Source organism: Melopsittacus undulatus, chromosome 2, assembly GCF_012275295.1.
Source record: "Melopsittacus undulatus isolate bMelUnd1 chromosome 2, bMelUnd1.mat.Z, whole genome shotgun sequence".
Taxonomy (NCBI): Eukaryota; Metazoa; Chordata; class Aves; order Psittaciformes; family Psittaculidae; genus Melopsittacus; species Melopsittacus undulatus.
Window position 1 is genome coordinate 64875645 of NC_047528.1, and position 14426 is coordinate 64890070.

General features: G+C 41.0%; 1 protein-coding gene across 1 annotated transcript in view; it reads left to right on the forward strand.

The window, feature by feature from the left end:
* Positions 1-11518, forward strand: part of LONRF2 (LON peptidase N-terminal domain and ring finger 2) — a 34737-nt gene extending 23219 nt beyond the window's left edge. The window contains exons 8-12 of the mRNA XM_034074453.1: positions 842-963; positions 1868-2026; positions 5056-5218; positions 7141-7290; positions 7644-11518. Coding sequence (XP_033930344.1) covers positions 842-963; positions 1868-2026; positions 5056-5218; positions 7141-7290; positions 7644-7802 — 753 coding nt within the window. The 3' untranslated portion in view covers positions 7803-11518. The remainder of the gene's footprint in view (positions 1-841; positions 964-1867; positions 2027-5055; positions 5219-7140; positions 7291-7643) is intronic.
* Positions 11519-14426: the final 2908 nt, after the last annotated feature.

Consider the following 14426-nt stretch of genomic DNA (forward strand, 5'->3'; position numbering starts at 1 on the left):
TAAACAAAGGTAAATTTAGACTAGATATAAGGAAGAAACTTTTTCAATCAGGGTGATAAAACACTGGGTCTGGTTGCTCAGAGAGGTGTTAAATGCACCATTCCTGGAAACGTTCAAGATCAGGTTGGATGGGGCTTTGAGCAGCCTGTTCTAATTGAAGATGCTCCTGCTTATTGCACCGGGTGTTGGACTAGATGACCTTTAAAGGTCCCTTCCAACCTGAGCTATTCTGTTTCTGTGAAACCAGATCAACACAATAGTACCCACAGCATAAAGCTGTGCACAGACCTCATTTGCTTCAGAATATATTTCATCATTCCTTGGAATATAAGTGAGGTTTGCTGGTCCTTAAAATAATAGAGACTTCAAGTATCATGCCACTGTTATGTCTGGGAGTCCCAGGTGTAGCCTTATTCATACCACTTTTCCAGTTTGTATCTATCTGGTGTGAACAAGGAATGCTTACTCCTTGGTTAGCACTTCTGTTCCAGCAGGAATAAGTTGTCTTGTACTTGGAGTACTTCTTAACAGTAACCTGGCAGTTCTAGGTGGAAAGAATATATAGATTTTCTGTAAAAGTGAGGAGGGACTGTCTTTTGTTGCTGTTAGTACAACTTCTGCCAGAAAAAAGGGCACGGGGTTATAGTCAGATGCGCACTGGAGTGCGGTTATGATGAAACTTTGAGTGAGTGAAGTTTATCCTGAAGTGGAAGGCTCCAAAGGAGGAGGAATCAGTACAGTCCTGACTAACGTGCTGTTTCGCCTTAGGAAGGGGGTGGGTTGGGAAGAAGAGCTGTTACCTGCCATCTTGTCAGAGTTAAGAGTTGATTATTCTTTGCAGTTTCTGGCAAGCAGAACTTACAAGAAGACCATCCTTACAGAAGAGCTGATCGTCCGTTACTTGCCAGAGGAATTATCTGAAAGGAAGAAAGTTTATGAGGAAGAAATGAAGGAATTGTCAAAGTAGGTGCTCTTTTTAGCACTGGCAGCTGTTAGAAAATTTATTTCTGAATCTAAATTACTGCTTCATTTGCTTATGAAAATGCACAGAATGAATGAATTTGTAAATGAACCTGCCAGATGTTTAATATTTTCAACATGTTTGTTGCAGATAAAGTTGCAACAATATGCTTGAATGGTAGAGAGGCACAACAGTATTCTTAAAATATAATTGCTTTTTTCTCTGAAACAGCATAAACACTTATACAGTTATAATGAGGGTTTTCTGGGTGTCCCTGCCCATGGCAGGGGGGTTGGAAGTAGATGATCTTAAGGTCCTTTCCAACCCTAACTATTCTATGAATTCAAATTATAAATGGGTTATACTTCAGATCAGGAGAAGTTCAAGGATCCAGTTTCATCAGTGATTTGTGATTATTGCACTACAACTCGACTAGAAACAAAAAACATACAAGTAAGCTTGAAGAAAATTAACTGGATTAGTGGGCTTCTTCAAAATTAAAGGGCTTTAACTGAGCTTGGGAATTTTCTACCATCTTGTTTTGAACATGGCGAGTTCTTAGGTACTACATTACTGTAAAAGGTTATCACCAAAATCTTGCCTTATGTATTTAAGCTAGATGTAGTGGTATGTACATATGTGAGAGATCGTCTATAATTTCCTGATTTTTTCTGTATGAAAGTAGATTAGAGGGATTGTTTCCTTAATACATTAAGCAGAAAGAGTCCTGAAATATGTTTGTCTTGTAAAAAAGACAAAACCTTGACGAGATACACATTTATGAGGAATGAATCTAAGGAAACCACTGGAATCTCTGTTACATTAAGGGTTTATGCTGAATAGGGCAGTACCCAAAAAACAGCTGAACTTTTTTTCCTTTTTTTTTTTTTAACAATTATCTCACAGTTTGAATAAAGATGTTCCCATCTTCGTGTGTACCATGGCCTTCCCTACCATCCCTTGCCCACTCCATGTCTTTGAACCTCGTTACCGGCTAATGATAAGAAGATGCATGGAAACTGGTACCAAGCAATTTGGCATGTGTTTAGCTGATGAATTAAAAGGGTAAGGAGATGAGCGGAGAACATCCTATTGTTACAGAGGCTGTTGTGACGCTCATGGAGTACTACAGCACAGTATACTTGTCTCACCAAACCACTATGGTTCCTTCCAGTCCTAATACTAAGCTTGCTGTTTTTTTCATTTTGTATCTTTAACATTCCTTTTGACACAAAGATGTATTTTTTATTGCTCCTCTGTTGGATAGCAAGAACACAACTCATCCTGCTACTAAAGACTCCAAAAATAGCACTTAATTGTCAGTGTGGTTGGAAAGAACCCTCCCTCCAAAAAAAAAAAACTAAACCACAAAACCAAACAAACCCCAAAACAAACAAACAAAAAAGCCCCAACCAGCCAAACCTGCCATAGCTTTTCTGAATGAGACAAAGTATACCCTTGGCTGAGAAGTCTGTTTTGCTGCTGAATGTTGAATTTTGATGTTTGTCTTTACTGCTGTGTTGCAATGTCTAAGCAGTGAGTGGGTTACACTGTCATTCTATATGATCTTACCTTTAATTAATTAATGTCAGTTCTGACACTGATGTGTTTCTAGCTCCCCATGCAGAGACTGAGTAGGTGACCATTAAAGGTCCCTTCCAACCTAGACTGTTCTGTGATTCTATGAAAGCCCTCAGGTTTTTAAGTCCCAGAATCGTAGGATCAGAATGATATTATGATTGGTTTGCGTTCATCCTAGATGACTGTTTGATCCTAGAATGGTTTGGGTTGAAAGGGGCCTTAAAAATAAGGGGGTTTTGAGTCAAGGGGATAAGGAGATGCTAATGGGGAGAAAAAGAGGTGGTCTTAAAAGGGATGCAATAGCTAGTTGCTGACATCACAAGATAAGTTGGCATGATGTAGACTATAGAATGGATGATGAGTATGGGTATTTTTAAGAACACGTTAGGCATCCTCAGGAGCTGCATTTTTGTAACTGATAATCAGTGGAGCTGAGAGGAGGGCAGTCATAATGGGGATTGACTGGTGGCAGTAAGAATACAGGAGGTGCTACAGCTTTCAGTCAGTTGTGACTGTGCTTCATGCCAGTTGGTGTGCTGTCAGTGCTGCACTCAGTGGAGTTCAGATTCCAGCAGCAGTGATGCTCCATAATCCCTTCCAGGACTGTGACCAGTTTTCTGCAAGCCAATGATTTTAAGAGTAACAACAAAATGACCATAGGACATCAGTAGTAACTCCCCTTACATCTGTGAAAGCCTGTGGAAGAGCCAGACATCCTTAGAGTCAGGTCCAAAACAGAAGGCCAAGGGGTTACAATACCAAAGCCACAAGAATTTGGTTTATTAGATAGTGTCATAAAGGGTATTTTAAAATGCAGCCTCTACAGTTGGATTTTTATATTTTGTCTGGTTTGAGTTACCAAAATAGTTAAACTTTTTAAGCATGATAACTTAAACACTGAAACATAGGAAGCCTTCATCTGGAGGCACCTGGCAGGTGGCTGTAGTTTCCTACACAAGTAAAGATGGTATTCTGTTTATTCAAAATTGCGAAATCAACTGGAAATAAAAAAGTGGGGAAACTTGTTTTGCCTCATCTACCAGGGCATGGTGGGTACATACTTCCCTTGAAAAACATGCTGACAAGATGCGGTCAGTTCATTACCTTCCTCTGTTTTATTTCTCCAGTTTAACTTAAAACTGGGGGAAGAAAATCAGCTTTTAATGGGTCAGTTCATTTTATGCCCATCTCCAGGTGCTTTCTTGGCTCTCCTTGATTAAAGTCACTTTCTATCCCAAAGTAACTTCTCAAAGAAAGACAAAAAAGAAAAAAGCCACTTTTAGTTCTAGATTAATTTCTAAATTCGGTATGAATGTCACTATGTAAACCACATAATATTTACACAAATGTAAACCAATTGTTGTGGCTTTTTAAATAGTATTTAGTCTAATATTGCTACAATAAATTAGCTTTTTGTAATCCCATGGTAGAGAGGGCCAGGACTTAGCTGTGTGCAGTTGTACTCTTCTTGCTCTTCCTCAATCTGTTCTGCACAATGGCCAAGACGGAGCAGTTGTTCACACTGGTGAGTTTCCCCCCCCACCTTCCAAACCCAGGATTTCTGGTAGAGTAGGAACAGGGGTCATTTCCCTACAAGCATTGCTTTTTCTTCACCATTCCAATCTAAGAAATGGCCAAGCCCTGGTAAAACAAGCATTTCCCTGATGATACATCATATCCTGTGGGGATTTGATATCTTGAGATGAGACTAGATACAGTGTATTGTCCTGCTTAACAGTAAGCTGAGGTTCAGGGCTGCAGATGCTGACAAATCAATGTATTGTGGTGAAGTCATTGTGCAGTCAGCCTCTCTAGTGAACTCAGTACAGCACAAATGTAGAGTAGGTAAGCTTGGTAATTTAAAGCAATAACTTGTTATATGCTTGTTTCCACAGTGTGATTAAAAACTCTGCTTACTTTAAATAGATAAAAATGTGTTTTTGTAAAGAGAGTTATTTTTTGTTTTAGTGGGGTGGGTTTTTTTGTTTTGTGGTTTTGAGTTTGGTTTTTGGTTTTGCCTTTTTTTTAATCTGTTTTATGAAACTTGAAGGAAACAATGGCAAGAAAAATCTTGCTGCATTAGAGGTCTTTTCCCTCTAAAGTCCTTAGTCTTCTTGCTTACACCTCAGCATAGGGGAACTGCCCTCCTAGCCCTGCATTTGTTCCTGGACCTCCTTATGGTGTCTCTACCCATCTTGTTTTCTTTGCAAACCAGGTGAATTTGCCACAACCAGCTGGCAACTCCCAGCATAAAACATCCTCCATTTATTTTTCTGGCCCTTCCCAACCCTCCCACCCCACAACCACACTCTGAAAATGATGCTGCCCTAGACCTCTGAGGGAAGACAGAAAGGGTGGGGGTTGTGTGGCTTACGTGAATGAACAGGAATGTATTGTCACCAAAGTTAGGATCCTCATTCAAATAAGAAGTGGTGACTTAGGCCCAGTATTTTTCCTGATGTCTATAAACACTTGTTGATGACTTCCACTTTTATGCCCTTCTGTCATTTCAGATTTGCAGATCATGGCTGTATATTAGAGATCAGGGACGTAAAGTTTTTTCCTGATGGACGCTCAGTTGTTGATACAGTTGGTGTCCGTCGTTTTAGGGTCTTAAGCCATGGCCAGCGAGATGGATATAACACAGCAAACATCGAGTATCTTGAAGATAAAAAGGTGATCTATGGTGCAAAGTTATTCATACCCATGTATTGCTGGATTCACTTAAATAGCCTTTCCTTGTTGCATTTCAAGCTAGCTGTGCATTAGTTTTAAACCAATATTATAACTACTAAAGCTCTTTTGACAAAAACATGGAACAAACTTTGTCTCTTCCTACCCTTTCTTCCTTTCTACCCTTACTTCTGCCATGTTAACACTCCCTTCATGGATCTCAAAGTAGCTGCTGAGACTCAGGAGCTGAGGTCTTATCATGATGTGTGGATGAGGTCAGAGTAACATTACAGAATTGATATGGACTTGAAACCCTTTTAAGAACACATACCCCTGTTGTTAGAGAACTGACTGTTCTCTTCTTGCACTGAACAGACAGCTGGCAGACTTCATATGATCTCTAAGCTCTCATTTACAGAATAGGCCCTCAAACAAAAGTGGGAGTCTGCTCTTAAAATGAGATCTTAGTGACATGTAGTTAACCATGTCTGTACGAGCATCCATCAGAGCTGGCTGAGAGCAAAGAAATGCAGAGAGGGGAGTAGTTTTTAAAAACAAGTCCTCTTCACCTGCATCAAGTGAGGTGCTTGTGATGAGTGCTGTCCAAAGGGTGAATTTTTGGCCATGCTTAATGATGACTTCCTGGATCATCTTCAGAGCATGTCTGTAAAACCCTCATCCCTCTTAGGACTGAGTTTAGTAGTAATCTCCTGCCAACTGATGAAGTCCAGTCTGGTCATATAGCTCTTCAGCATGCTCTCATAGTTGAAGTGCAAGTCTGTAAAGTCTTAGTAGGGCTTTTCTGACCTGTGCAGGGTGATGCAGTTATTTGTTAGGGCACAAAAGGCAGATTGCATGGACATGCCTTCCACTGCAAAAGGCTGGAATAAGTAGTCTGCCCAGAGTGTGAGCTCTGCTGTGAAGGGTGGTGAAACACAGGTAGCCAGGCATTGCTTATGAATGGTGCCAGAGACCCACCTCTTCATAATTAGAGTGGGATCTACCTTGTCTCACTTGAGAGGTTGGTGTCCATGTTCAGCACCCTATATTCATCTTGTATCAGATGGTGAGAAGTCTCAGTCCAAAGCTGCCTATTTTATCTGCTCTTAGATACCTACCTTAAGATGAGATTAATTGCCCTCTAGAGCTGGCTGTTCTCAGCCGTGAAGGGCATCCAGAACAGTTATCTCAGATATGCATCTGAGTAGCACAAGTGAATCACACCATTGGTATGTACAGATTATAGGGGTAAAAACCTAACCAACCAACCAAAAAAAAACCACAGCTCACCAATTTGTAGTGGGTTTTTTGCTTATGCTTTTTTGTCTTCCCTGATAGCCAACAGGCCTGTGCAACTAAAACACTGACTCAGTGAGGGTATTTGGATTTTTTTAATGGCTGTTCCTGGTATTGGGAAAGTATCCACTTCTCCTGCTTCCTGCCTGCTTGGGTGTCTGCCCACCTCCTCCTCTTCCTCTTTGGCTATCCTTCTATGGCTTTAACACTTGTATAAAATACTGCTGGTCTCTGAGGGCTGTGGACTCTGCTCGGTGGCAGTAGTGTTTCTTCCATTTTGCCAGACAATATATCAATGTTCAGAGGTCCTTCTGTGAGAGGAACTCGAGGTTTGTTTTTTGAGATGACTAATATGGTATCTGAGGATTAGAGAGCAGATTTCTGCTCTGACAGCATTTAGGAATGGATATTAATAAGGCAGTAACTGCTTCAAGAAATGTCAATTCACAACGCCATGGGGAGGGTAAAATGACTCCAGCATCACAGGTTTGAAATCTGAGACTTGGGTACAGTTTGCTTAGATAAGGACATTTGAACAGCTGTGTTACTGCATTGTTTTTTTCTTGAGGGAGCATGGACTCCATGGTATCAATCGTGTTTTGTTCCATCTCTCTTCTTTTAACAACAAGGTTGAAGGACCAGAATATGAAGAACTTGTTCGCCTACATGATTCAGTTTATGATCAAGCTGTTGCCTGGTTTACTTCTCTCAAAGACAATATGAAAGTGCAAATTCTCAATCATTTTGGGTCCATGCCAGGAAAAGAACCAGAGCCACAGGTAATAAAACCTTCCTACTTATGCAGCCCTATTCTATTGCAGAATTTTTATACGAAACTATTTTCTGACAGATTTTTGCTGTGGTTTTTTTTACATTCTAAACTCTTTATTTACTCAATTTTGGTCTATTAGCATGAAGAATGGAAAACAACAGATCAGTGTAAGTTGATATCTGAAAAGATCAGTCTTAATAGTGTGTATAGACAAGGAGAGCACCTGAAGTTAAGTGCTCAGTTGTTGCTTAAACTGTTGTGGTGACTTTCTTAGCAGATAGAAGGTGGGAAGGAAGGTGGTGTTCTTATTGAAGCAGTGACAGTGAATACATGATTATGTGTCTTTCCATCCTTTTGCAGAGCAACCCCAGTGGTCCTGCCTGGTACTGGTGGCTCTTGGCAGTGTTGCCTTTGGAAAACAGAGCTCAGCTGGCTATACTGGCTATGACCTCCCTTAAAGATCGTCTTATTGCCATCAGACGCGTATTGATATTTGTGACTCGCAAAAGACCCAGATAACATGGACTTCAGTTGTGAGTGGGCACCCAAAACATCTCACAACAGGTTGCTCTGGGGGAAGGCAAAGGGGGAGGGGTTGTTTTGGGGGTGTTTTGTTTTTTAAAAGATTCCTTCAAAAAGGAACAGCCCTTTCTGACTGCGTCCTGCATCCATCAATGGCATTGATTTGTTATCCTGGGTATTCACCAAACCTTGCACTCTCTCCTGTTGCCCTGGTGAAATCTGAGCCTCTACAAAGCTTTGCTACGCTTAGAGCGTAGTTGATGGATGCAGATAGTTGCTTCAGAGTACTACGAATAGATTTGATGTTTCTAGCCTGCAAGAGAGTCAAGTACTAGAGTAGCACCGTTGGCCTGCATGTGTTTGGATTTTCACTTGGTAGGAAAAGGAAACCGGACAGTGGGTTGAAGAGGTGTTTCCTAGACTTTCTTGAAGGTAGTGGATGGAAGAGGAGTTACGCTGCCTGGCAGAAGTATGCATGAAGACTGTAGCCTACAGTATGCTCTGTTAGTGAATTGCTAGGCAGTCTGTCATACACCTGCATCTCTCTCTTCAGCAAATAGCAGTCTGTGAGGAAAACAATATCAAGCCATTCGTGGTCAAGGCATCTGAGGATGTTTGTCTGAAAGAATAATAGCTACTGAATAAGTACACTATTTAGTAGCCTTAGGTAATCCCTCATGTTGTGATTTATGTGTTGTAGCGGATTGAGTATGTACAGAATGTTTTGAAATGTGTACTTTGGTTTATTTGAAAAGAAAAATCAAAGTAATCCTAGCTGGTCTTACTGATAAATTCAAATCAAACCGGCTCCCTAAAGTATGATGAACGCTGCTGTGAAATAAGGATTTCACCCCAAGTTTGAGGGAGGCATGCTGCAGCTTACTCTGAACACCTACCTGCTCTGCAAGCGGAATCAGCAAGGGTGAAATGCTGGGAGGTTTCCAGCTCCCTCCTCCTGCAGTGTCATGCCAACTTCCCTTATATTGGGGTGATCTCTACTGAACGTGTTTCAAACCAAAAGTATTGTAGTTTAGTACCAGTTGCTGTATGTGATGGAAATCAGTCCACAATAACACCATGAAAAGAGGCACAAACCGAACCTATAAAGGCAAGTCTCAATGCAAGCTTAAGTCAGGTGTTAACCTTCATTTGTCTCTTTTATTTTTTTAATGTATTGTTTTGTTAATATCTACCTTTGATAGCTATTAAATTGATTGCTTGTCAGTCAAATGATCAACATTTGCTCACTGCCAATGAAATAACTCACAGTGTTACCAATTCAATTGGCATAGTTTCCTATAAGCAGAACTGATATTACCAACAGGGAAAAAAGTTGACTTGAATCTCCATGTGCTGCAAGCATAGCAAGACCCATGTAAAGGCTTGTCATGTGCAGAAGTCTGGGAAGAAGAAATGGCTGTTTACCTAAATGGTCAAAGTGCCTGATTTCTTTTTTAGTTATTTTGTCCTTATTTGTCAATGAAGATGTATTTAATTTTTTTTTCCACTTTGCACATGAGTTCTGGAGGAAGACTGCATTGAAATGCAGTGATTGAGATCTATTACCTGCTCTCTTTGGGTATTGTAGTTGTAACCTGTGTGGTCTGGGAAACAAAGAATACAGATTTTTTTTCCTTTCAGCAAATGGCTACCACAAATGGTTTCTGTAACATACCCTGAATGTACTGTAACTGCCTCTATCTTGAACACGCCTTTTCTATTTAAATGGTTTGTAAGTATATTCTCTGAATTGTGAAGTGTGTTAATGTACAACCAATGATGTCATAACCTCTACAGTAGCCTTCTGCAAGTTTTGCTACCATCACCAAAATACACAAAGTATGAGTTGAATGCATTTCCTCCAGGATTTTAAAGTGATGAAGAGGAAGTCACTGAAGTATTAAGGAATTTTTCTATGTATGGGGGAGGAAGTCAGTAGGCTTTCAGCTGAGCTGCCGAAGGGTGGTTTCAATAACTACTTCTCAGACCAGAAGATGGACTGTATTTTTTGTTACAATCCTTTCTGCTCAGCTTCCTGTTCTTCCCATGCCTTTCTATGCTGTGTATTTCTTCTGGTGTCGCTCATCTTGCTCTTTTGTGTGTCTGGCCTAGTTTTGAGTATTACTAGTTTAGCTGCAAGGGGATGCTGATGGTGTTTGTGTATTGCTGGTCCCTGATCTTACATGTGCTTAATAACATAGGAGTGCGTTTAAGAAAAAAAAAACAAATCAAGGTGCTAGTTAGTGTCTTCTTGGCTTTGCCTGGGTAACTAATGTGAATATTCTTCTTTGCAAAAGTGTTTTTTCAAGATACCTACTTTTGAGGTACTTCTGAGAGGAAACCCTATGGAACAAGAGAGGTTGTTTACTGCTGTTCTGTAATGTGTAAAGACCCATTCTACATGGAAAGTGACATTGCTGTGTTCATGAAGGTCTGAATCATTAATGGAATGATAGTTATTAAAGAGAAAGCTGAACAATAGAGGGATTTTTTTCTGTCAAGGTTTAAAGAGGTTTGTGGTATACATTTCAGTGGCTGATGTTTTGGATAAATGGTAACATAGGAATTGTCTGTGTGTGGATGCAAATAATTATTAGCAGCCCAAAGCTGACATTTCTTCCAAAACATGGAATGCTGATCAAATAGCAAAGCTTTAATAAAAAATAAAAAGGAAAACAAATCACCACTGCCCTGTGGTACTTGCTTTCTAAGGGAAAGTACCAACTTCATTGTTACCAAATTATCTCTGCCATATAATCTCTGCAGCATCCATTAGTACCTCATGGGAGAAGCTTGCTGTCTTGTTCCTCTCTAGAGGAAATGTCTATGTTACGGCTGATCTTGCTTAGATGTAACTTACCGCCAGGGTACATGTGGAAGCACTGGAGCTGAGCTCCTGAAAGAGATAGACAGGATTTGTTGCCTTTCTAGCTCATTACACTTTTCTTGCTTGCTGTCCAAGCAAGGATGCTGGGATATATGATGAGTCTTTTCACTGTGGTGAATGTGGCCCTTCTTTATACATCATAAAGAGGCCAAAAAGAAAAAAAAAATCCCTCTACCTCTACACCTGTTGTTCACCTGTAGAGCTTCAAGCTACAAAATGATATATATATTTTAACCTTTTTTTGTCTTTCAGAAGCATACTAATTGTTTGCCACTGAGGCCTTTTATCTACTGTATTTTAATATGTTCATTTGATAGTCATCAAGATCTCTTTGTATTTCTAACCTGTAGATCTTGTCATGTTTCTTACTGCTCCTTTTTCCTCGTTCTCCAGTCCACTTTTAAATTGATAAATAGAAAGCTGTACACTCTCTATTCCTGTTACATTTTACACTAGTGGAACTGGTATTTTGGTAGCGCCTTAATTTTGCAGTTGTGAAATGATTGTATCAACTCTTATCTGGGGCTTCTGACCAGATTTAAATGAGTAATGTAGATAAACTTGAAACCATTTTTTACTGTTTTAAAGCTAGTTATGAAATGGAGTGTGTACATATGTATAAATATAAATTATTAATCTGCACCTTTTTGTATCTAGTAAATACAGGAGTTCATGTTCTAACCACATTTGGCACTTCTTGTTGCATAAGCAAAGCCAAAACTTTTTTTAAAAACTGCAATGTTCATTTCATGTATATTTGCAATATTCATGGAAAATGTATTTAATTTATGTGATATTTGGAATAAAACAGTTTGAATTTATAAGAGCGTGAGTTTGTGGGAAAGCTGTATCACTCTATGAGAGTTACAAGACGTAGACCTGTGGTAAATACGATCTGAAATGCAGGGAAGGTAAGGAGCCCTCAGCAGAGGTGGGATGGAAGATAGCCAGGAGTGGGATGCAACAAAGATGAGAGAAGGTCATGCAGTGGGCTTTTCCTCTTGTACCTTCTTGGATTGTGGATTTTTTAGCCCAAAGTGTGACCTGATTGGCCCCAGGGCACAGACTCTGAAAAATGGTTATGGTTAAGAATATAGGGTGCTTGACTAAGCCCAGCGATATAAAGTACTTCCAGGATGCTGTGAGATGGAGGCAGAGTTTCTCACTGAGGCCCTGGGCATGGCTGGCACTAGCTGTGGGATGGTGGGACACTGACCTGGCTCCAGGAGCAGCAAAATGCATTTGTGGAAGGGCAAAGCTGAGCCAGATTTGAGAGCTCCTCTCCCACCCCTCAGCTGCGTCTCACTGCCAGCTGAGTGAAACCACTCTGAACGCATTTTTTGTAAATATTAGCTTTGTGTTTTTCTTTTGGTCTTGGGTTGACTTTGGCCTTTGTGCCTGTGTTCACTGAATGTCTGAGCAAACATGCAGCACTTACAGAGCTGCTCTTTTAAATTCAGGTGCAAGTGTGTGTTGGAGTACACGTGTAAATGCTGCTTGAGCTGCTTTGATACATTAGACAGCAGTGTTCTTAAAACCACTCCTTTTGCTAAAGGAAGTGGGGAAAGATAGAATCATAGAATAGTTAGGGTTGGAAAGGACCTTAAGATCATCTGTTTCCAACCCCCTGCCATGGGCAGGGATGTCTCACACTAAACCATATCACCCAAGGTTCTGGCCAGCCTGGCCAGGGATGGAGGATTCACAACTTCCTTGGGCAACCCATTTCAGTGCCTCACCACCCTTACAGTAAAGAATTTCTTCCTTATATGCAATCTAAACTTCCCCTGTTCAAGTTTTAACCCATTACCCCTTGTCCTGTTGCTACAGTTCATGATGAATAGTTCCCAGCATCCCTATAGGCTCCCTTCAGATACTGGAAGGCTGCTATGAGGTCTTCACGCAGCCTTCTCCAGGCTGAACAGCCCCAACTCTTTCAGCCTGTCTTCATAGGGGAGGTGCTCCAGTCCCCTGATCATCCTCGTGGCTCTCCTCTGGACTTGCTCCAACAGTTCCATGCCCTTTTTATGTTGAGGACACCAGAACTGCACACAGTACTCCAAGTGAGGTCTCACTAGAGCAGAATAGAGGGACAGGCTTTCCCTTTTGTTATCCAGATCCTTGGGCTCCTTGAGACTTCGAGAGCAATGGAAGCGTAATAACTGCATGAAGTTTGTTAATAGGAATTTCTTCTCCCCACGTCCTTCCCTAAGAGATGTTGAGCCCTGGAAAGGCAACGTGTCAGATTGTACCCATTTCTCTGAGCCATAGAGTGATGCTGTTCCTAGAGCACGGGAATCTTAGCGGTCTATTGTTCTCTTTGCATTGCTCTCTGCTTCATTAAGCTGGGAATACAAAATAACACTGCTTAATTCTGTCCAGCAGCATTTAATTTGGAAGGCTGAGCACTTGCTGGAACCTGTTGGCTATTGAGCCATAGAATAAGAGAAAATCTGGGCCAAAAAATTCCAAGACTCTGTATGGGGTGGAAAAGGAAAGTGAATCCATGCCAGTGCTTTCCTTGGTTCTTCTAATGAATGTGTATACTACACTTGCGGCTAAGACAGACATGTTTTCGATCGCATTTACGCTACATGGTAGGAACAAGTTTCTAAATTGAGATGAATATCACTTGCTGACAACTTTTATAGCTCTGTTCTGCCATATGTGGGTTTCATCCTTTTCTGCTACATTTGGGATTTTGTGCATGCATGGAAGAAATGTCTTCTAAACGTTGCTTACGTTTTATTCTCATAAACATCTGCTGTTCTTTTTGTGCAACAGCCACATTGAATCCCTGCTCCTGGGAGGACCTGGATTTTGAGCACAGAAGCTGGACCTGAGGCCAGGCCAATTGACCTCACCATAAACCAAATTCAAGAAATAGTTCTGGTCCCCTTTCCCCTACCTGATATATTCCAGAAGCAGAGCTGAAACTTCTCAAGTTATACTCCCGGTGTCCCTGCAGACCTGAGGATAGTATACTGAGGATACTATCCTGCTGGTGCCCAAGAACATAATTCTCTTTAACCTTAACAAAAGCCAAAAGGAAGCACCTCCATGTAGCCCCTTCAGCCCATTAACCCATTCATGTTTACTGTGGCATTGAATACTCCCATCCTCAATTCAGCTAAGGAAGCCTATGGGAGGTGAACCGCTCATTGCGGCTGGGGTCTTTTCTGTGATTCCCAGGCCCTTCTCATCACGGGACATTGTTCTTCCCTTGCTGATCTGCTGGTTTTATTTTCAAGGGAGAAAAGAGATAAAAGGTAACAAATTTAAAAAATCCCCATTCAGGAATATTTAGCTGGCTAGTGGCTCCAGTTGCCAGGTTTTCTGTCGGAAGCTGCCACCAGAGAGCAGGTTCAGGCAGCAGGATCCCTCATGTACTGTCAGAGCAGGTCAGATAGGAAAAGACACTTTCAAAGCAGGAGGGAGGAGTGTGTAACATGGTGTTCTTCATCATAAAAGGAAAGATACCCAATTTGAGCCTAAGCTTAGTGCTGCCCTGGAGCAAATACCTCATGTTTTCTGTTCATGGCTGAGGCATCTCACAGTGCTGGCTGGCTGCCCTTCTTGGCTAACAGAAAGTGGATTTGCTGTGGCTCAGTAGTCGCTGTATGAGAAAATGCCCAAGGGTTCCATGCCAGATTTATTTTCTTTTATCTGAAATTATTTGGTTTAGAAGGAGGGAAGATCATCCGCTACTTCAGTGGAAGTCCACCTAGCAAGGG